Source organism: Paramisgurnus dabryanus, chromosome 10 (genome assembly GCF_030506205.2).
Source record: "Paramisgurnus dabryanus chromosome 10, PD_genome_1.1, whole genome shotgun sequence".
Lineage (NCBI taxonomy): Eukaryota > Metazoa > Chordata > Actinopteri > Cypriniformes > Cobitidae > Paramisgurnus > Paramisgurnus dabryanus.
In genome coordinates this window covers 30,033,543-30,057,749 of record NC_133346.1, presented here as the reverse complement: position 1 = coordinate 30,057,749, position 24,207 = coordinate 30,033,543, and the positions used below count along the sequence as shown (strand labels likewise).

The 24,207-nt window shown below is 37.0% G+C and overlaps 1 protein-coding gene across 2 annotated transcripts in view; it reads right to left on the bottom strand.

The window, feature by feature from the left end:
- Positions 1-23,657, bottom strand: part of map3k1 (mitogen-activated protein kinase kinase kinase 1, E3 ubiquitin protein ligase) — a 59,547-nt gene extending 35,890 nt beyond the window's left edge. For both annotated transcript variants that reach the window (XM_065240527.1, XM_065240529.1), the window contains exon 1: positions 23,263-23,657. In XM_065240527.1, coding sequence (XP_065096599.1) covers positions 23,263-23,633 — 371 coding nt within the window. In that variant the 5' untranslated portion in view covers positions 23,634-23,657. The remainder of the gene's footprint in view (positions 1-23,262) is intronic.
- Between the last annotated feature and the right edge of the window lie 550 nt (positions 23,658-24,207).

The following is a 24,207-nucleotide window of genomic DNA, read 5'->3' as shown; positions in this document are numbered from 1 at the left end:
TTTTATATATTTTAGGTCATTACAGTAAGAGAACTAAATGTGAATGATATGTGAATGAATGAATGAAAGCATCAACACTAGCAGTCTAAACACATGTAACTGAATTTTAGTTTTTATCATCGTTTGTTTTTAACTCTCTTCCCGCCACTGACTAGTTATCTCGTCAATTAAGAGAAAACGCTTCCCTGCCAATGACGAGCTTTTATGGCAATCCATAATTCTGCTATTATACCACGGGTCTGTTGAATGCTGTACTCTGATTGGTTGAGAAATGTTCCACGGGTATGCATTATTATTTAATGACCACACACCTAACTTGTCAAAGGCCTTAAAAATAGGCACCCGAGCAATATTTGTGGTAACCGTGGTATAAGTGGAATAATTGACGATGGGCCAGTGAATTTTAAGAAAATAATGCACACCAGCAGTGCAACGGCACTTCGCTTTGAGTCGTGCCGCATTACCACCTTGGGTGTGCCCGTCGTCAATTATTCCTTACTTGTCCACTATTTGGCGCTCTTACCCCACTTATAAAACACTAAAGCATCTATGGTTTCAAAAGCAGTAAATACTTGTGTTTGTTTTGATTATCACTCTGAATCTGGGCCCGTATTCATAAAGATTCTAAGAGTCTTCTCAGAAAACTCTTAATTTAGCTTAAAAACTTTTACGTAGGAGTCTTAGCTTAAGAGCAATTCGGGACTGATCTGAGAGTAACTCTGAGTAAAGAAAAGACAAAAACTTTGATCTTAGTGAGGAGGCGGGGTTGACCCCCTTGCTACGTGTGACACAATCTTTTGAAGACTGTGATTGGTTGGTTGTCCAAGAAGGAAGAAAAAGATTGCTTGTAAGTATAGGATCTATTATTAGCCATCAATTTGAAATAACATTTACATTTATATTATACTTTTACCTATTTTACCTATTTTAAAATTATATATATATATATATATATATATATATATATATATATATATATATATATATATATATATATATATATATATATATATACACACACATATATATATATATATATATATATATATATATATATATATATATATATATACACACATATATATATATACATACATACATACATACATACATACATACATACACACACACACACAATTACATATTATATATATATGAAACATAAAATTTGAGAAAATACACAATATAGAACTTATATATAATTATTAATATATTTATTTTATATATATATAAAAAAATAAAGTATAAACTTATAAATATTATATATAATAAGTGCTGGTAATGTCAAACTTAACGTATTAAGGAATGTTAACGTGTTAAGGAAATAAACAGCAACACAATGTTCTGTAAGTTTGTGTGATTACTTTGCTTATAGATGTCTGTAACAGCTTTGCTGCAGTTGCATTTTTTCTAGTTACCGAATCTGTTACTGTAGTGAATGTAGGGATTACTTTTATTTCTGGCTTTATATTATATTATTATTATGTCTCTAATAAGATCGGTCACAAACATGATTCCTGCACGATCTAATGTGTTGCATGTTAATAACTTACTGTCATGCATTGTGTGCAACATTTTTTTGTATCCCTCTTCATGTTTTGTCCACTTTCCCGGTTGCTAAAAAAACTCTTAAGCCTCTTAAAAGTCCTTGTCCGTGCTCCTAACAATTTTGACCTTAAGACCTCTTTTAAGGGTTAAGATGCTTTCTGAATTACTTTTTTCTTTACAAGGATTTTTTCTTTAATTTTTAGAGAAAACGCACACATTTCTAAGAATTTTCCTAGAATTGCGTCACTAGGAGCTACTTTTTGCATTAAGATTCTTTATGATTACGGGCCCTGATCTTTAAAAAAAGTCCTTTACAAAAATTGCAATTATCTCAGCTTTTTGATTGAGATTTTTTGCATGTTTATATATTTAAAAAACATTTTCTGGAAAGCTTGGTGGCGTTGGCCGGCAACTTTTTTTTAAATGCTGGAGGGGAAAGAGCTACAGACCTTATGATCTAAAGGTGTATGCTTGCATGCATGTAATAAAAGGACAGACACATTGTATGCAAATATCTTTACAAACGTTGATGATGATAATAAAAATCATTTTGTGGAGAAGTGTCAAAACTTTCAGTGCAGTATAAATGTAAATCACATATCTATGCAGGTCTTCTCCACTGCCCACAGCTCTGGCATGTAGCTGGAATGCAGAGAAATTCCTCCCACCAGACGACTTCATGCTACGTGATTGGACCACTGTGACCCTACACAAACTCTTCACTGCCCTCTCAGCAGGATTACCCCACAAAACCTACACACAAAGACACACCACTAACCCTACACACACACACAGGTGCCATCTACAGCAACAAGCCATCCAGTCAAACTAATGTTTTCTGTGTGTTGTTGGCTTATTATTAATTGCATTAAATGTTATAAGGCAAGTAAGCTAATACTTTAGCAAAGGTGCTCCTAACTGCACTCCTGCCCCCCTCACACAATGGATATGGTGTGTATCTACCCCTCCACACACACAGACACACACACACACACACACACACACACACAGAGCTGTAGTGTGTCAGGACGATTGAGCTGTGAGCTCTGATGGGATGAGGATCATTGGTCCTGTGGAGGGCAGGAGGGGGAGTTATTAGGACGCATGGGACAGGCAGGAATATACAGAGAATTAAGGAAGGGAGTGGGGAGAGGAGACACACTAAAATTATCAAAAACACTGGGCATGCTACTTTTTTTAGATAGATCCTGATAATAATTTTGCATGACACCGTTCATGGTTTTTAGAAACGATGGCATGCCAAGGCAACAGGGCCGTGCACAGACCTTTTGAGGGGCATGTACTGAAACTGAAAAAGGGCACCCCCTCCAAATAAATATCACATAATAATAGTCTTAAAAGCTTTATATTTATTCATTATTAATGATTTTAAAAAATCACTATTAATGAATGAAAAATGACATTTTATTTTATACAGTGCAAAGGATATCTGGCCTTGTAAATTGGCTTTAACAATTTACATCCTGGGTGTTTGTCTGTATTAGGCCTATTTGTAGTCATGTGTTTGTGAACTGCTCTTGTGTACTCACTCTTATTTAATTGTAGAATATATTAATTTAAATTTTTCCTCTGCTTACATACATACAGTTAAATAAAAATATGTTTTAAGAAAAATAGCTATTCTGTTTGGTTTTATAAGCTAATTTGTATTATTTGGTTAACATGTTTATGTATGTCATTGAGAAGAGGGGGAAATAGGAGATTTAAGATCAAAATAGGAGATTATACTATACTATAGCCATACCATTAGCATATCCAAGATCTATCTGCCTACCTGGTGCTGAGGACCAGGAACCTTGGTCTTTTGAAGGTGCAAACAACTGCATTACTGAAAAATATACTTAATACTAAATAGACTTAACTCTATGCAGTTGATTTCAGAATAAAAAGTTATGAACCAAATAATCATACAGCTCCCTTGACTAATTCAAGGCATAAGATACATACATATACAATAAGCATATTGTAATGAGTGGCAGGGCAATATACTGTACATACTTGTATCCGTTACACGTTTCTCTTCTTCTATCTAGTTTTCCTTAACTGGGCATCTGATGTCTTGTAATGTTTTTGGTGTTAATGTAGGCTAGACATTTACCCGCGCAGGCTCATGTTCTCGCGGGTCTGAGTGAGATGTGTTGACTTTAACCCGGGCTGCGTAGTTAAACGATTGAGACACGTCATGCAAAAAAGCGGTAAAAACCCGACCCTGCATTCCGTATTGTTGTCATGGGTGCCCTTCACATGCGTGAACACTAGGGCTGTGCCGGTTTCAGAATTGGTGATGACGGTTATGACGTAAGTCAAATGTGACGGTTCGTAACATAACCGTCGGTGGTTTGGGGGGGACGTTTTGCTCGTTTAAATGCTCATGGATTGACACGAAAGTGTCATTTTACCATAAAATCATGAATGTGATGCCAAGTGTGTTTTAAACAGTGATAACTTTGAGCAATTTAACAGAAAGCAATGAAATATTTAAACAGCACACTGTTGCCAGAAGACTGCGCTGTCACTCTCTGCCCAGCATATTAATCCTCTATCTATCATCTTAATAACCTTTCGAGAAACAGATTTGTGCCATGGGCTTTTTATGTAATTGTGTCTATATCTGTCATTACACGGACCAGAACAGCACGAAAACAATGTGGATTAAAAAGCGTATTGAAGAGGTTTTGCTCATAAATGCATGTAAAAGAAAGTAATGTGAACTTGAGATTGTTATTAAACTGCACAGTATGCGCAGCAAATGCAGCCAGTGTGCCACGCGCGGCAAACGCTCTCCGAAGATGCGCTGCTCAAGCTTGCGATGTGAAACCGGCATTTGAATAAACTAGACACTGATTAGCTACTTGCTCTACGTTTATTTAAAATTAACAGCAAGACAACTAGCAGTGAATGTGCGTTCAAGAGAGTTAGTAGATTAGCATGGGAGGATTTGAACTTGAAAAGCGGAGTGTACTGACGCCTTTCCGCGGTTAAAACAACATTCCTTCTTATGGTCATTCATGTTTATTTGATGCTATAAATTAACTAGAAGGAAGAGATGATTTCAAAGGTGAGACTTTGTTTAATATGTTTAATCTCAAAAGTAACCAAAAGTAAACCTGGTCTGTCCTGTATGTCAGCACGTGGTCAGTGTCTGCTCCGCTCTGTATTTTTCACTGCGTGAGAATATGAGAGGGCGTGTAACAAAGACTGTTAACAATTGTTTTAAATAGTATTTAAAAATTCTTTATGATAAAAAATGTTTAAAAAAATATTTTAATAACACGGTTTTTCCGGTTATAGAGTTCTAATGACGGTGTTCAACTATAACCGTCGGTCTCACGGTTATATAATGACCGTCACACCCCTAGTGAACACTTGATAAAAAAATTGCTTGCGCTTTGTCAAAAACTCCATTTGGTCGCAGTTTGGAGCCCTTGGTGCCCACTCGCCCAATCCCATCTATGGATAATTCGGCTAAAATTTATAAAACATGCGCCGTTATAGACACACTAGTGTTACTTTCTTAATGAGACAGCATTGTGCTCAAACAACAAGATATTTATTTCCCGTTGCAAGACATTCAGCTGCTCTGACTGCTGTGGAACTTCAGCTCACTGCACTCAGGGGCCGGAGTTAAGAGGTTTGACTGACAGTTTGGTTTTGGAATCCAAAAAGATTTTGTTTTTTTAAATACTTTTTATTTGATTAATATATTTGTAAAACAGACAGGCAGACGTAAATGGTTAACAATAGCATTGATAGATATATATAGATATATATAGATATATATAGATATATATATATATATATATATATATATATATATATATATATATATATATATAGATATAGATATAGATATAGATATAGATATATATATATATATATATATATATATATATATATATATATATATATATATATATATAATATTAAAACATCTCCAAAAAAGGACACTTCGGAGTGTAAGGACCAAAAGGGCATGTGTTCTGCACAGGTTAAGCCCTATCTGTGCACGTGCCTGCAAGGCAACCTCTTGGTGTCTCTCATACAGCTTATTCAATAAAACACAATCTGGTTATTAAAGTGATGAAGCAACAGGAGGCCTGATGGGGAGAGAGAGACGAAAGCCCTTTTCACACAGAAATTCCGTAAAATACACGTAAAATGCATCCTGGATTTTTCCGGAATAGTTAGAGTTTTTGTTCGTTCACACTGCCAAGATTACACGGCATCTGATGGTCCCGGAAAGACACGTGACATGTTGAAAGTCCCGCCCTCTCTTCTACGCAGCGTCTGAAGTTTGCATATTATATATTATTTCTCTCTCCAGAAACAACTCGCGTGCATTTTTGTTTATGATAAGACTACAAAGGAGCGCGTGAATGCACAGTTCTATGCTGGTGAATGATCTCAGCTTCAGAGTGGATATTTGACGAGCTCCCTGATTTCTGCTTTCATACAGTTTTCAGACATTTCTCATCGTGATTGTTTATATGCATTTAAAACCCGCATTTTGAGGAGCTGAACAATATATCTCGTTGGGATGACATGCGGGTATTTTCGTTTATTATAGCTCAAATGAGCACGTGACGCGATATTCTTTTATGCTGCTGAATGATCTCAGTTTCAACGCAGTAAGTAACGAGCTAACTTACCTGATATCCGCTTCAGTCTAGTATGCTGACATTTCTTGTAGTGAATGTTGTAAATCCCTCATTTTAAAGAGTTGAACCAACTTCATGTTGCCATGACAAGCGCGTCCTCACTACGTCACGTGCGTCATTGTTTATGCGTTTATGCGTCTTATATCATTTCCTGATAACTGCTTCAATCTAGTTTGCAACATTTCTCGTGGTGAATGTTTATATACATGTTATCTCTCGTTGTAAGGAGCTGAACCATAACTTGTGTTGTGATGATGACGCGCGCGTCCTCACTTCGACACGCCCTTTATGGCATTTCGTGTTCACACAGAGGGTTACCCGCGTATCTTACTAGGTCCTCTTTCCGGCAACGATCCCAGAAGATTAACGGAACGAGTTTTTGTTCACACAGACGCTTGTCTGGCAATTTTACGGGTATTTTCTGGGACCAGAGGTCTGTGTGAATGGGGTTATACTGTGTAGCCATATGCCATAGTGTGACGCTTCTACTACATGACAGATACATTTGTCGCAAAAAACCCAAAAATGACTAAATGCACAACCTGTGTTGAAAACAAAATATCAAAAACGTATGAAAATAATCAATTTATTTTGTTATTCTACCAACAATGAAAAATGTTTCCCTGCAGGTCACAACAAGTGAAGAGACCTGTCAGTCCACTATAGTTCAGAAAGACATTATATTAAATTAAAGTGTGAACTCTGTGTTTTACTTACATAACAGGCAAAAAAATATTCACCAGCTTTTCTCTTTCTAATATGACATTGAGCAACCAACCAGGTCAGCATCTTAACATCAAAAAAGTCTTAAATCATTGACTCAACTGAGGTTATATATTAACAGTTGTCATGGGACATGAACATTTGTGCACTGGTCATAAGAAAGTTTCGATCTCAGCTACACCAACCATTCTCTCTCAAGAAAAAAACTCCACACAAAAAACACATGCAGCAGCCAGACATGTTTACCCAACCCAAGAGTAGTTTTCATTGCAAAGCTCAGACAGAAAGTATTGCTGCATGTCTGTAAACTTCACCAGTCAAATGGATACAAGATGGTTGGATTTACAACAATAAGCATTAGTTTTTTATTTTAAATGTAGTAGTAAACCATGGTTGACTTTTGTAAGGTACTTCCTATATCCATCAAAATAAATGTATCAATAAGGGAAGTGTGACAGCAATGCTTAAAGACAGTATGATAACATTGTTGTAAATTCACTCACTAACAGTAGTAGTGGCAGAGAGTAAATCTCTTTCAGTGGCCCTTAAACTGACATGAGGGATGGTGAATTCATGTGAGAATCTGGGTTAACACTGCTGAGAATTACATGCATGGCTTCCCAGCAACCGACAGACAGAAACTAAATGCATTTCCCTCTATTATTAAACTGCCACTCTCACAACTGTAAACTGTTCATATTTAATATTGTGAGCATTGAAGTGCAAGTTAAACTAACAGCTAAATAGATATTAATGACAAATTATGAATGGCAGAAATAAAAGTCAATAATAAATTCTAGGAAAACAGACTTGAAATGTAAAATCATAATTACCAATGGGACTTTCATACTCGTACTAATATAAACAGAAGCAAATGAACAAACATGTTCCCAAAAAGGTGAAGACGTGTGTAGGGATGCTCGTATCAGTTAATTTTCCCGACCGACAACCGTAGCTTCTAAACCGAACATTAACAGTTAACTTATAAGATTTTAACTTCTTTAACTCTGTGGACCCGAATTATCTTATTTTGACTTAATATAAAATATTCCTGTAATTTGTAATGGTCTGTCATGGACCCAGTACCACATATGAGATACTGTTTGAAAGCTTAGACTCTCTACTTTCTGCAGATATGCATCACTTTGACATATCTTTTACTGTAAGAAAGTTATTTACACTTAATTTACACCATCACCCCCCCGATATTTTTTAATATCTTTTAATATTCATATATTTCATGTTTTTCAAGTATGACAAACATGGGCAAGTCTTATATCAAATGAAAGCTCTCAGTCTCAGGAATAAGTCTGCAGCGTTATTTTCGTCCTATTATCATCACCTATCTAACAATCATTGAATGAATAATGAGGTAAAAAATTGTCTTTTGTAAACATATGGGAAACTTGAGTGTGGACTGCCTCAGATAGCACATATAGCCACAAATTATACACCATCTTTTATTTTAGGTCCTACTCTAAAAAATGAGTCCATTCACAGCATTTTCTTTGGTTGTGTGCATAATTAATCCCTTGCTATTTATTATATGTGGAAAACAAAAAATTAATATTTATATGAAAAATGTATTTTCGCACCCTTCAGTAAAATGAGAATAACTTTTGAATGCAACATGCTAAAGAGTTCATTCTTTTTTTGCGTGTTTACTGTCTGCTGCTGCTAACAACCAGAACTGTCTGCAGTCTGCTAGACCACCCAGAACCAGAGTTATACACTATCAAAGATAGTATTTACAACATAAAAAAAGAAAATTTGGTGTTTTAGCATATGAAAAACCACATAAATAACACTATTTGTCACAAACAACAGCTTTTTATGTAACTTCAAAGGGATTTTTGCAAAAAAGATATTGCATTTATTCCACTGTATGTGGTTATGGGAGCACTTTCAAATGTTTTTTGGCAGAAATTGTACACCATAAGCGTATTAGTCCTCCCATCAGTTGGAGTAAAATAACTTTTGCATTTATTAAGATAGAGAAAAAATTCCTGTTTCCTCTGTAAGCTGGCAATTGCTGGAATCAAACAAAACTGTCTGGAGGTTTCGTTCCCACTCAGGGCCAGAGTTATACACTTTTAAATACAGACTTTAGAAAAAAACATCAAAAAGTGCCTATTTATTTTTGTGCTTATTAGAGAACTGACAACACATACAACCATGTTTAGCACTTTTAACAGTGTTTTATGTAATTTCAAAGGGTTTCCTGTAAAATGATACCAAACTTTTGTATGTGCACCTCTGCATGTGGGTATGGGAAGCTTTTGAAATTGGGTAGGCCAAATCCAGGCAAAAATCCCCAAAATAGCCTCAGAGTGTATTAATATGAAATTGTCATTGAGTAAAAATACAGTTGACGGTTGTCTGTGAACTAGTAAAAACATTTCATTTGAACGTGCAAACAGCAGCGACAGATCAACAACAGAACCAGGATTCATACATTATCAGATATTCACGCAACATTACCTTATTAAAAAGCACGCGATCGGTCCAGAGGATTAATATCCAAAGGGCAGATCAGTCTTATTTCTAAAGCAGGACGCTTTTCAGAAAGTTTTGGTTTTGCATCGTCTTTCTCCGTTTGTGCAAAAAGAGAGATGTTTATGGTTAGGGTCAGAGGCCATCAGCGACGTCTGTCCGGATGTGCGCGAGATGGACCGCGTCATCTTGCGTGGAGACGCGCTTCCAAACACGCATACAAATGATTTCTTATACAAATTATTACTTTATCAGACCATCAGGACAGCAATCATTTGTGTCATTTACAGGATATTCACAAATTAAAGATTAAAAAATTAAAGAAAAGTGGCACATGTCTGTCGGCTCATGACGACACGCACCATGTATTAACAAATATTTTTTATTTTAACTGATAATGTTAATCGGTCATAAATTTTTACCTTTGGTTAACGGTAAAACGGTCAATGCACTGTAAAAAATACTTTGCTGCCTTAATTTTTTGTTGAATAAACTCGGATTTACAAGTCATTTCTACATACTATTATTTATCTTGACTAGCGATGAGTTGTTATAACTACAGGTGAGTTGTTATAACTTATAAAATTAAGTTGACTTTTCTCAACTATATTTTATAAGTTGTGACAACTCATCTCTGTTGACAAGACCTTGATTTTGTTGATTTAACAAAAAATTTTAAGGCAGCAAAGTATTTTTTACAGTGTGTGAACATCCCTAGAAGTGTGTAAAAACCAAATTGCAAAAGCAGATCTATCAAAAATCTGCTTATTATACAAACCTGTTTGCATGTGTTTTCATGCAAATCAATAAACCGGCTACACACAAAAAAAACAGACATTTAAAAAGCTGACGGGAAACCTCTCAAAAGCTCATGTCTGTACAACTTGTAAATCAAGTTCAGATGCAAAACCCTCTGAGTGCATCTGATATGTTTTTATCAGGTGTAAATGTTTAGGTTCAATAATTTCACTTTGATGACAATGAAAAGGTTATTAGTCAGTAATTGAAATGCCTTATTCTCACAAAATGTCACTTTAGTCATTTTATCAGTTCTGTTGGCGTAAACTAGAGCTTAACATTAGCAGAGCAAAAATTTTGGTTTGAATCCGAGGAAACACAATGCATACTTCAGCTTTGGGTTACATCAAGTTTTGTCAGATTTATAAAATGTAAATGACAATTATGTCACACACACTCATATTTGATCCCAATCAACCACCAAGAACATCCTAGCAGTCAAACAACAATGTGCTTATAATCACAAAAAAACTGTAATGAGAACGGCATTTTTGAGCTTTGCGCACCGCTCCACATCTGAAAATGACCGAACAGACCAGTTACCAATAATTCACCCATCCCTCTGGCAGATGTGTAGCCAAATAATTTCAGAGTGCCCGGGCATTAATGACGCCCTCAGATTAATGGGATGAGTTTTAAAAAGGTTGCGGTCATGACAGTGTTTCCCTTAGAGTAAGTCAGCTTCTTTGTTGTCCACTAATCAAGTGAGTAAAAGGTTTGCAAAGTTTGTCATTTATCTGGCGCTATTATTGTCAATAATGTTGTATCCGAAACGTCTGGAGCTCTGACTATGTAAACCTTCCCAAAAAAGGTTGGGACGCAATCGGACGCTGGCTTGAGAAGGTCAAAGGAATTGTAATGTGGTTGAGAGACAATGGTCCATTTCCACTGATGGCCCCTCCAATGATGAAGTCTAGTGCTGGGATTATTACAACAACAGTGCTGTGGTTCCACAATGAATGTCTTTGTGCTGCCTTCTCAAACTCAAGGATTTCTGTTACTCCCAATTTACAGGCGGAATCAAATTTCTAATGGATGTTCCCTGGAGGCTGATGAGATGCCTGGAGATCAATGGCTCTTTCCCATGCCATTCCAACATACAAGGTGCCAACAACACTTGTTGGCGACAGCAGACAGATTCTGCTAACAAAATACAAATCAACACAGCTCAGGATAAAACAGTTTCACGTTTCACAATTTAGATAAACCCAGTTTTTAGTTTAGAAAATCCCTCCATATAACACAACACTCTTAGACAGCATCTAAACAGGGTCATGTCTAAAACCTCATGTGGCTCAGAACTAGGGCTGCACGATTCAAGCTAAAATGTGAATCACGATTTTTTTCCATGGGAATTGAGATCCCGATTCTCTCACCCGATTCTCTTTTTTTTTTACAAAAACATTTATTATGCACTTAACTAAAAAAAAAAAACGTGCTACAGGACTTTCAGTTATAATAACGTGTCTTAAAATTCTCTTTCTTATTTTAGACCCCTTAAAATTTAGAGTAATTTAAAAAAATTTATCGTTAGCTGTTAAATTGCACCTGTGTTTTTTGTACTATCAAACTGGCCAACCTAAAAACTTTAAAAACACTAACGTTAAACCTTTAAAAGACTAAACGATCAACATTTTGAGGCATCAGAGAGAAACGCAGACATGTAACAATGTTCCCCTCATGCTAAAAACCCTTTCTAATGGAGAACTTGTGGCGGTGACACAGAGGCCGTTTCTCAATCTGAAGGCTGTAGCTTCTATGGAGGTCGCATTTCTAAACTGCGCATCATAATTTCAGAATATTAACAATTAACGTTATAAAGATGACTAATATTTTTAGTTAATAATAAATTGTTGAAGTGTGTTTATGACTTGCAAATGTAATGCTCCGTTAACTCAAATGAACCAGGCTTGATGACGTATACAGCCTGCATATGCACCCTCCGGAGGTTCCAGCCCCCCGATTAAGGTAGGTCCTGAGGTAAATAAATTTCCTTGCCTTCTTTCGGAACCATTGTTGTTGCATCTTCAGTTTCTCCGTCGCCACCAGGATTTTCCACAATGACGCTCGTTAATCCTCTCTTTTTGGTGAAAATTGCCGCTCCAAATCCACCAAGTAAACGACTGTGTTTAGGTCTGCCGCCTTGTTATACGTCACGCGAGTGACAGCGGAACGCCGCAAATGAGATGAGAGAGAGGAAAGAAACGATCGGGTCTGATTGGTGAATGAATAGTGTTTGGTTTTACCTGTGTGAGTGTGTGTTAGCAAGTTTGACTGATATTCTTGGATTGTAATCTAAATACGTAGAATCTGAATACAGGGAAATACTGTATATGCAAGTGAATCGCCGTCATTTAAAATCGCATACCTGTATGAATCGAGATCGTGATTCTTTTTCGATTAATCGTGCAGCCCTACTCAGAACTTTTCTTTTTGGATGAACTCCCAAATCACAGGTCATGAGACACCTCAGTTTGTCAGCCTTCAGTCTTAGTACACACTTCATTTGTCATGATTTGTGAGTTTGGAAGCATCTAAACTAGTCTTGCATCAACACTTGTTTTTTTTAACCGGTTATCTGGGCCAGATTAGTCACACTACAACGTGTTTACTTTTCACATGTAGCCTGGCTTGTCCTCTCGCAAACCCTGAGAGGAGGGGGGACTCCCGTGGCTGTGAACTGGACCTAATGGTTATGGAAATATCCGGGACTTTGTGTCCAGCATCCAAGCGTGATCATTCAGCTAACCCACGCAGTTCCTGGTGACCATGAAGAGGCCTTTCCACATTCACTCGATGAAGAGAGACACTTATGTGTGAATTGCAGGTTTGCAAATGTTGGTATGCTAAAACAGTGTTTCCCAACCTTTTCTCTGCCACGGCACACCACTTTAACAATAAGCATTAATAGATCTGCACAAACCTGTATTGCAATGCTTAAATGACTTGTTAAACTGGAATATTATACTGTATTAAACGTAGTATTCACATTTAATGTAAAACTTGATCTTGTTTTGATGAACACAAATGAAATCCTGTCTGGAATTGATGACAGAGACACATGTAGCTGTGACCAACTTAGCAACCTGGTAGCTAGCTTCAAGGGCTTTTTCAAACACTGCGGCAGTGTTATTTTTCCACGGCACACCAAACAATTGGTCATGGCACACTAGTGTGCCACGGCACAGTGGTTTGAAAACACTGTGCTAAAATGTAAATTTGCAAACAGAGAGGTTTACATCTCAGAGTTAAAAAGACGCATTTAGTTGGGTCCTTATACTCTTCAAAGCACCTTCTGAGGTGAGCCGATCCATCTGAGAGGTACCCAAAAACATTCCTTATTTATGTCATCAACTTCTGTGGTGCATGAAGTGCGTTCAATGATTGACGGAGTCAGTGATAAATTCCTGTGTTATAATATCCTTAAGAACACTATATGAACCTTAAGTTAAAAGAAATTAACTATTCAAGTACAGTCTACATGAGCACCAAGTTAAGTGAACTTGTGGGGGACCCATTTACTTAAATCAACAATGGTCAAGTTATAAAGTACTGGTGACACAACAGCATTACATAGGTAATTTCTTAAGTTACTCACAAGTTGTAAAATATAAAGTGAACAATAAATCAGATCACATGTTTTACATAAATGTATCAAATTCAATTTTTAAGACAGATTACTATTCTGAATCGCACAGTCAATATTATGCACAGCTATTTCATATACTACGGCTTTTGATCAGTAAGTCTTTATCGATCTGAAATCACTGTCAGTTTGAGTCGTTTATAACACTCGTCAAACATAATCATTACAAATATTGTTTATTATCATGAAAATACCTAAAAAGGTTTGAAGAACAGCAACTCATAAAAGGTACATTCACATTATAAGCAACTAGGAGTAGCAGAGCGACGCAATCTCATTGATTTCAATGGAAGCTAAGCGGCATCCGGCAACACGAGCGACAGTAACCATTGACGGCTGGATGGGCGTGTCCAGTTGCGCATCAAAGTTGAGAAATGTTTAACTTTATGCAAATTATGAGCGACATTCGGGAGCGACTACCAATGGCAACGAAGCAGTTGAGTTCACGTCATCCGTCTCTCGTCAGTTACTGGAGTGGACGTTACTCATTTATGACAACTAGATATAGAAACACTATAACTAGTCTAATAACTACTGGCACCATTTCCAACCCATCAATAACTAAAGGAAGCTTTAACTGCTCGTCAATAACCACAGGAACCGTCAACTGTAACCGTATCTGTGCTCAGCACTGTACACGTATTTCAGTCAAACAGTGCACACCCACAGAAATGTCAATGTTACATGCAATAGTGTTTTGATGACATCTGAGGAAATTCACATTTCTGTGACACAACATTTAACTCCTGTCCAAATAAAAAGTTTTATATAGTTATCCTGATGTACTGTCAAGGCAAGCATACATGTATAACGCATTAGCCTAAATGTTCACATATTAATCAAATCAAATGAAATGTTTAACAATGATTTAAAGTTCTTTAGTAGTGGTTTACAGTTAGAAAACAATATGTCTCGGTTTCTAGTAAAAAGCATAAAATAAAATCCTTCTCATCTTTCAGGAAAAATGTTTATTTCATTTAAAAGTGTGAATAAAAGCATGTCATATCAACCTCCATTTAATTCTTCTAGGTTTTTAAAAACCTTAAACTATGAAACAACTCATTTAGATCAAGTAACATACCACAAGATGGATTACACTTCCAAGTTCGCAATGTGGGACAAAATATAACTTTGACCTCCATCCGAAGGACTTGATCTTGCAGTATTATCATTCTGGCTTAGCAACAGAAAACTCCAAACATCTTTACAACAGCTCATGATTATCATAAACTCTTTACATTCCACAGAAAACATCTGTAACCTTGCTAAGAAATGTGTTTCACAAGGGTAAATCAAGCTTGTTAACAAACGAACAGTGAAAGGATCTAATATCCAAGTAGGTATACACCCCGAAATACCTCTACAATTATAACTCCTGACATACGTTTATTTTATTTTTCATAGTTTTTCCAAAGACATTTTGACAGTTTAAACTTAATACAAAAATAAATCTTTTTTTGCAGCAGTACATCTTCAGAAAGACCAACCTAAGCAGTTTTGTCTTTGGAGGTGAGTTAAGTTGTTTTATTTGGCCAATTCACCATGTGAAATGAGTGGGGGCACTCGTCTGGGAGTTGGATCATTCTGGTTAGCTCTTTGGTTTGGCCGGTACAGAAAGTTAACTCGTCTCACACAGGCGCAGAATGGATCCGGCTGCTACTTGAACCAGACATAACCAGCACGCAGCCATAGCCATGTTTCCATCACCATGATATTTATGCGCATTTTGAAGTATCGCATCAAAAACGAGTGATGGAAACGTACATTTTCGAAAAAAAATTTTTTTGCAAATTAAGAGATTTTTAAAGTTGACACCGAAAAAGAGTAAACGCTAATAATGGGAGATGTAAATGCATTTGCTGAATACATTTTGAAGCAGCACTGACCATAGCAGTTTCCGCTGGGGTTGTCTTTACCATATATGGGGCTTGACTTCATCTTAATGCCCTGCTGCTCATGCCTTCATCAAAAATGCTGTTTGCGAATTTTGAAAAGATTTGTTTCACGTTGGGATGGAAATCCAGCTAATGTGAGCGGGACTTACAGTCTGCACTGCTTTGCTGGCATCGGTTTGGTGTATCCCTGCCCTTACTCTGTTACGAGCTAAACAACTTCTAAAGCCGAAGGTATAATATGGATGTCCGCATACCTGTGCTGTCCGCTTGACGTAATTTCCGTCATTAGGAGGGTCCGTGGACATCAGCGCATACGCGAGAAAACATTGAGCCAGGACACTCCACTACAAACAATAAGAGCCAATAGACAATGTTTGCATACACATTACAATTTTTTCTTCTTTTAATTTCACTTCTTCCAAGAACAGAAAGCTGTGGAGCATTTTCATCACCATAATGGTTGATACCGGTTCTTTGTTTTCTTGTTGTTTGTTCCAAACTTCGTTTGCAGTGGTGGATTGGCAACTTTTATTCACCTATCCTAATTTTTTTAATGTACTGTAAAAATGTTGCAAATCAGTGCTGCCCTGACATTGTGGCAGAGTAATAATGTGAATAAGAAATCATTTGTATTGCTTACATTTCAGCCATTTGCGCGTAGCAACAGTGAGTATATTTTAAAAGCTGCGCAGATGCAGAAAAAAGGTATACCTGGCCCTTAACTGATCATCCATCAGATTGCCTGCTAACTCTTTATATTCTTTAAAGTAAAGCTAGGAGATATGCAACAATTAGCAACATCATACCTTTTTTAACTGGAAAGATAAACACCTTATGTGCATCACAACTTAAATAAAATCACTAAAAGTCTTCCTTCCACTGGATAGAACCTACAGTGTTATAAAAATAAATAAATGCTATAAAATTAGCACATCATTTCAAGCTGACTGTAAAAGGATAAGTGCAAAAAATAGGTCCAAAATTACTCAAAGTAAAAGTGGTAGGAATGAGATTACTAAATGTATGCTAAATTTATCTTCGACAAGTGATAGGAACTATAGGAATCCACCTTCACTGCACTAAAACCCATTTTAAGAAGCAACGTGTCAAATTTCACACTCAAACTCCACTGACCTACTCCCTTACCATACACCAAGATACCACCAGGACCATACACTCTCGTTATTTTAACCTGCCTCGTTCGACTGCAGGAGGCTATATTTGTCACGATAAAGCTCTGAGAACCTTGTGAACCTTTAGGAGTCTTCTTACAACATCAGCATGTTGAGTAGATGTGTTCAACAGGAACAAAGGTGACCATGAGGAAGTTTGAGAGCGAGCGTTTAGCTCCAGCTTAGAGCTGACGTGACGCTGGCTCAAGGTGCCGGATGGTAGCACATTTGAGCTTCGGTCAGATTATTACATTTGACAGGACAATGAGTCATGCAACACCTTACTGTGGAATGAGCCCACAAATTACTAACAACAAACAAAACACCATCACTTCAGAAATCATATTACACTTCACTGACTTCACACAATATACTTTACTAGTCAAGAAACAAAAGAGACGATTTGGTCATGGTTTTTCATTTCATGCCAAAATATTCTTAATATGAATATGTTTTGAAAACTGAAAGTTCACGCATGATCATAATGATGTACAAAAACAAACTATTTACAAATCTAAATATTAATGTATAGTAGTATTTAACGTGTGCCAATGGCTTCAGTAAGATCAAAGGCTTGTGATGGTATCTATTCTGGAGGTGGTATCTCATCCAGCATCGGTTCAAGCCCCACCACATCCGCTGGAAACGCAAACAAATTAATTACGTTTCTATGGGCTGGGAACACCCAACGGACACTGCACAGGAAAATCCATAGCGGACAACATGCAACCATTTCACAATGCCAAGTCTCGACTGCAGAAATAATCTACAATATTCTATAAAAGGTATTCAGACCACACAACAACTTACTACTATAAAAAAACACCCATTAAATGTATAATTTATCATTATTCATTATACAATAAATGATAACAATAACGATAAAGTTTAAAAAATCTATAAAATTAAAAAGCAACCATTATGGCTGGGATCATTTTCCAAGCTAAATAACAATAAATCATTAACAGTGAATAAAAATTCATTTACAGGGCTGTACAGTGCGACATATATGCCACATATATATCGCACATGCTACGAAAAAAATTGTCTGTGCAATGAATACATTTTCCATACTATAATACCACACCATAATGTGTTTGATTTTAGGATACGCAACCTTCTCGTCCGGTGTGCGACCCCCTTTAGGGAAAAACAGAAAAGGTTATAGGTTTGGTTGCTAGTTTTATTAAGAGTTTTTATTTAGTGATGTCTGCCCACAGATCTTTTCTACTTTTATGTCTAGTGTTGAGGTGTAAGAGGTGTTATTTCTGCACTCTTCATTTATTAGCAAATAAAGAAAAACTTTCTCTAAAAGCAATTTTTGTAATACTTAGTTTTTTTGTGCTCTGTATGGGAACTTAATATAAGTGATGAACTTCATTACTTGTGTTTGTTTACAGACATGATAACTTTATGGTAATGATGAATTCTTATGTTTGTGCTACTACAGTTTGGCCTGCGCTACAAAACTTTCAACCTCTGTAGCACCAGTGCTATGTGCAAAAAAGTTAATGTACAGTCCTGTTTTAAATGAAAGGCGCTCATGCATTTGCAATGTGAAACTGCATTGCACAACACAGAATGAACCATGCTATGGAGTTATGTTTACTCAGATATACAGGTATATCAGTAATTTTTCCCAGTGGGATACGGGATGAGACGATACCGTTAATTTCAGTATGGTCTGATACGACTCCTGTACAACAGAAGCTCTGGCAGAAATGTACACGGAGGTCAAACCCACTCGCATGTTGTGCAGCGGTTTATTTTCAAGCAAGGAGGAAATATTTTTTTATTCATCACACACTGTTATAATAAAGGTGATTGTCACATCCCACATAAGGCTTTGACTTGCACATCATCTATACATTTATACCACTTAGTAGAAAACACAGAGATATTTTTTGCATACTGCAATTCATCTCAGGTATTACTGGTAGGGTTGTTGGGGTGACAGAATTTTCCCACCGGTTAATCAGTGCGTGACAAACCCGGTGATCCCGGTTTCACTGGGTGGGAGGGGCTTATAAATGCACATACAGACGTGCGCATTTTACTTTCACTTTTGAATTAGATGCAACTGTTGTTTAAATCCAGCGCTTGCGTACGCTGCGTTAAATCGCGTATGAATTTGCGTGCAATTGCGAGTGCAACAGCTGGTTTAAGTGCTTGAGTCAATTCCTCCATAAAGCACTGCTTGAATGATGGGTTTATTATTATTCTTAATGAAAAACACAACAACAAAGCAATCTCGCTTATATTTAACATCATATATGTATATTATAACAAAAACGAATAAGCACGCGGCTTCTGCCATGATCGTCTGGTCAATCAGCTCGCCGCAGTCTGACAGGAATAAATGAAATCTGACACCCGCAGCCGCTGCTCTGTGATGACGCGCGTTCAGCTCCGCTGAATTTAGGCAGCAGACACATTCAATTCTTAGTGTTTGCTCTCTCTAACAAAACTAAATGATTTAATTACAAGAAAAAATCAAAACGACGGTGAAAGACGGTGTCGCAGTGGGCAAGTGATTAAACCGGTGAGAGGCTGAAGCACCGGTAATCACTGTTTCACCGACTATCGCAACAAGCCTAATTACTGGCGTAAACACTAATATAGTTATATCTTCATAGTAATGTTCTTGGTTTGAACAAGACTTTAAATAAGTAGGCTTAATAAACTATGTACAGGGCTTGACATTAATTTTTTGAGGAACTTGTCCTTTGGACAAGTAAATTTATGTTTCACTTGTCCATGCACAAAAGTCACTTGTCCGGGTAAAGATTTATAATATTATGTATTTTTTGTGTTTTGCTAATCAGTGGAGCAAAGGATTTTTTATAGGGGTGGCCAGGCAGGGGCCAGCAGTAACTCTGGGGTGGCACATAAAATCTCTATCATCCAACCTTAAAATACTTTTAAAGAATTTCACCCGTAGAAACATTCATCTTTATTGAAAGGGTGTCATATTTGTAGTCTAAATGTAACATACATTTAGATTTTGGTGCCTATTTGATCGAGAAAAGGGGTGTTTGTAGTCTTACCCCCTCAACAAAGATATTGGACTTCCTTTGCATCATTAAAAGAAGGAAGTGCAACACTGAAATCTGTAATTCTTCTGTCTCAGCAGCAACTGAGGAAATGATGCATGACCATTCAAAAACATGAGTGGGGTTCTAACTATACAAAACTTAATGCAAATGGGTGAAGTGTCCCTTTAAGTATTATAGGTGCGTTAATCAGAATAATGTATAACATACAATTGCTACAATACTTTATTTTTTATTAAAATGAATTGAGATTAACATACAATTTATAATCATCATTTAACCTCCATGTTTTTTAAACTATTTAATCAAATAAAACTTTTGAAATTTACTTTGAAACCAGAATTTATATCTCCCATTGCTGAAAAAACTATAGAGACCAGAAAATCACGTGAATTTTGTAGGCCACTGAAATGTAATTTACTAAGATTCATTTAGCTGCTTCTTGCTACTCTTTCTGAAGAAGGATGCTATATCTGCTGCCTTTCTCTTCATTTTTCCCACATTTCAATGATTGTCTGACATTAAAACACTAAAGCAAAACATTAAAACATTAACATGTTTTAAAAAAACGTATTAGGGTAAATGTATCTAGATTATCTGTTATATATAAAATCAATCTTAATCCTAGCATTTACGCTGTAATGTTTGTGTGGGATTTTTTTAATGTACAGTGACGAACTCTGTCAGGTTCAAATCGGCTGTCACGCGGCGCACACACACATAGGCGCGCTGAAAGAGAGATTCTCATTATAAAACAGATTCTTAAACAAGATTTTAAGCCCATTATGTGTTTTTACCGAACTTTAGAAGAGAAAAAATACGGATTTAAATCGGCTTTTTTGACACACAGTGATGAAAACGCAGTTGAAGTGTCTTTCATTTATATTCACGCCGGAGCCTGACGAAATATCACTCTCCACTCCATCCCGCAACTCCCGCCCCTCCGTGTTCGGCGATCAGGTTTCATGCGCGCGCAGCTTGTTTAGTAACAATAACAGTAAAGGGCGATTTATAGTCGTGCGTAGGTCCTACGGCGTAGCTACGGCGTAAGCTATCCGTAGCCTGTGCGTAGCTCTGCGTAGCCTGACGCGCACCTCACAAAATTTCTAACAGCGCGTCGGCTCTACGCGAACCGCAAGCTCTGTGATTGGTCCACCAGAACCCCTCCCATCAGGTAAAAAAACTGCGTCATAGGTATTTCCGTTTGAGACGGAGAAAACAAAGAGGAGCCAAGTTGAGGAGTGATTTAACTCAAACTGCAACATAAGTCGCTGTTTATTTACTTCCATCATTGCTGGTCTTCTCAAATTATACACAACAAGTTGTTATTTCTTCTTCGTTTGTGGGTTAACTTGCTTAGCTTCTTCTTCTGTGACGACTTCTGCTGCTACTGTGGTCACTCGCGTGATTACTGCCAACCAGCGGTTTTCGCGTGTGTTTGCACGGCGATGCACAAGTATAAATGAAAACCGACGCGGAACCTACGCCGTCGCTGCTACGCCGTAGGACCTACGCACGACTATAAATCGCCCTTAAGATGTAAACGTGTGTGTGTGTGTGTCGGCGCGCTGCGCTCTCTGTTCAATATTCCGCTCTGTGTTTGCGCTGCGCGTTTTGCTCTGTCGTTAACGGCACATAACGTTAAGACTTAAGTAACATTGTTTGAAATTTAACTTGTCCAGTCGGACAACTAATTTTCTCTTACACTTGTCCTACAAAAAATCTACTTGTCCCGGACAAGCGGACAAGCCTTAAATGTCGAGCCCTGTATGTATATTTTCTATCTGAATTTATAAGGTGTTACACAAAAATGGTCTGTTACTATATCCCATATGGCCAGGTGAGATCCACCACCTCAGGTTCATGAAACATCAGTAAAGAATTCAGAAACAACTCTTTTGATCACTCAACAATGCAATAGAAAGAGTGTCAGACAGCAGATGAGATGTCTTCCTAAAAGTGTACTCAAGCATGGGAACATCTGCTGCTGTTTCAACACCAACTCGACGGTTTCTATACGTAAAGTTACCTGGATGAAAAACACAATGACCTCAGCTTGTGTTCTGACCTGAGGGGAAACCGGCGGTAAATGAATAAACTCACTGACGTAAAACTGAAGATGTTTGAAATGATGGATTTTGAAATCTGTATGTCCATGAACGTGCAGGAACAAGACAATGACATGGGATTAAAAATATCACATAACTTAAGAGCTGTTGCAAGACCTCCAAAAATTAAAGTCACGACACTTACGCTCAATATGAGTAACGATATTAATCTTGACTCACATGATTACTGCGAGGATTAACATGCATGACCAAGATTACAAGCGTGTACAACTACATTCTAAACTGAAGTACAACTGTGCTACTATATAAACCCTACAACTTTTTATATAAGACTTCATATATTCAGTTACACTTTTTATAAATTGTAAAAGTTTATTATAATACAAAAAATGTCATGTAGGATTTGTACCTTGAGTAACTCTCAACTGTCTATCATCTGAAAAGTTCACAATGGCACAAGGCTCTGTTTCCAGTGATTCTTTCTTACAAAATCTGTTCAGGTCTCATTATGTTTACAGTCTCAAAGCCTGCAGCTCATATTGCCTCAAATCTCACATTCACAATCTTCCTTCTGAAATGAGATTGTGCATTTGACAAGGTTTTCAACTCTCTCACATGATTATATTCTTCACACGATTATATTCTTCACACATCCTAACATGAGCTTTTTTCCTTCTGTTACTAGATGGTACAAAAACAGGCAAAAAATATCAAATAAAGTTAATTTAAAAAGACATTAGAAACACAATACTATTTGTCCCAAAACCAATATAATTTTGACAAAGAATTTAGTTTATCTGCTTTGGTCACGTGGCTTCATAACTATACTTATAAACAGACTAATAATAACGATTGACAGTGTGTGTATAAACAATATCCATGCAATATTCACAAAATATGTAATGTTTATCAGCTGTGCACATTATTATGGAAATGTAAAAAAATGGTCTTCAAGTGAAATTTACCCATCAATACTAGAGTTTCCTCTGGTAAAGTTTACTTTTTGAGTTTGCCTCATAAAAGGTCTTTGTAAAGAATATTAAAAAAGGCATATATTGTGCATTAAATAACTAAAGGTGAACTATTACAAATGCTCTTTCAAAGATGTTAAAGTGACTCTGCAGCGGAACTCAAGTTCCTGATAGAAGAAAACACGAGTAACGCACGCGTTTATAAATAGTTGTACCTGTTGTGTGAGATGTTCAGGTCCACAGCAGTATCATGTCCAGTGCTCGGACCGTCAGCACTGATCTTTAAAGAGTTGTTCATCCATTCCTGAGCGCTATCAGACAGATTATCGCAGGTTCTGTACGGTTCTGTGATGAGACTGTGGAGCTGCGGAGTCGAGGCGGTCCCGCTCTCACATGTATCCAGATCAACACTCCTCACTTTCCGCCTCCACTCGCTGCTCTCCAACGCGTTTCTCCTCGCTCTCCCGACGCTATGAGTAGATCCGGAGCCGCTAGAACTTCCCTGAGATCCGATCTCGACGTTTGGTCCGTTACTCGAGTCCAATAATCCACCTAACGACGAGGTCCGGCTCCCCGCCGTCGCCATTTTCTGTCTTGCTTTTTTGCCACTTAATAGATCCTATGACAGAGGGAGTGGCTTCCGGACTCACGGGAGGGGCCTTGCGTCTCATGGGCGGGGACAACCCTACAGGGTCACACCTACATGAACGTCACGACTTAATAAAAAATAAAAAACAAACTCAGAAAACAAACAAACTCAGAAAACAAACAAACAATATTTTCTGTTTTAGAATGATGCTAAATCACTAAATAGTTAAACTTCGAACAGAAAAAATTTCCATAATTGATTATGCTGTTCAGTGACTGATTCCGATTGGGTTACAGACATTTAGTTAGCAATTATTACCCAATTTTGTAAAAAAGAAAACAATACTTAAGATATTGATAGCATTCAATATCAAAAACTAGAAAAAAAAACAAATTTAATAATTAAAAATAATTATAAAAAATTATAAAAAAAAATACTAAAAGAAATACCTGAAAAGGTGTAGTTCTTTTTGCAACTGACCTTATTGCATATGCATTTCTAGAAGTTTCCCTTTTTAGATGAAAAATTTATGGGAATAGATTATTTAAATGATTCACCCAATGCGATACTA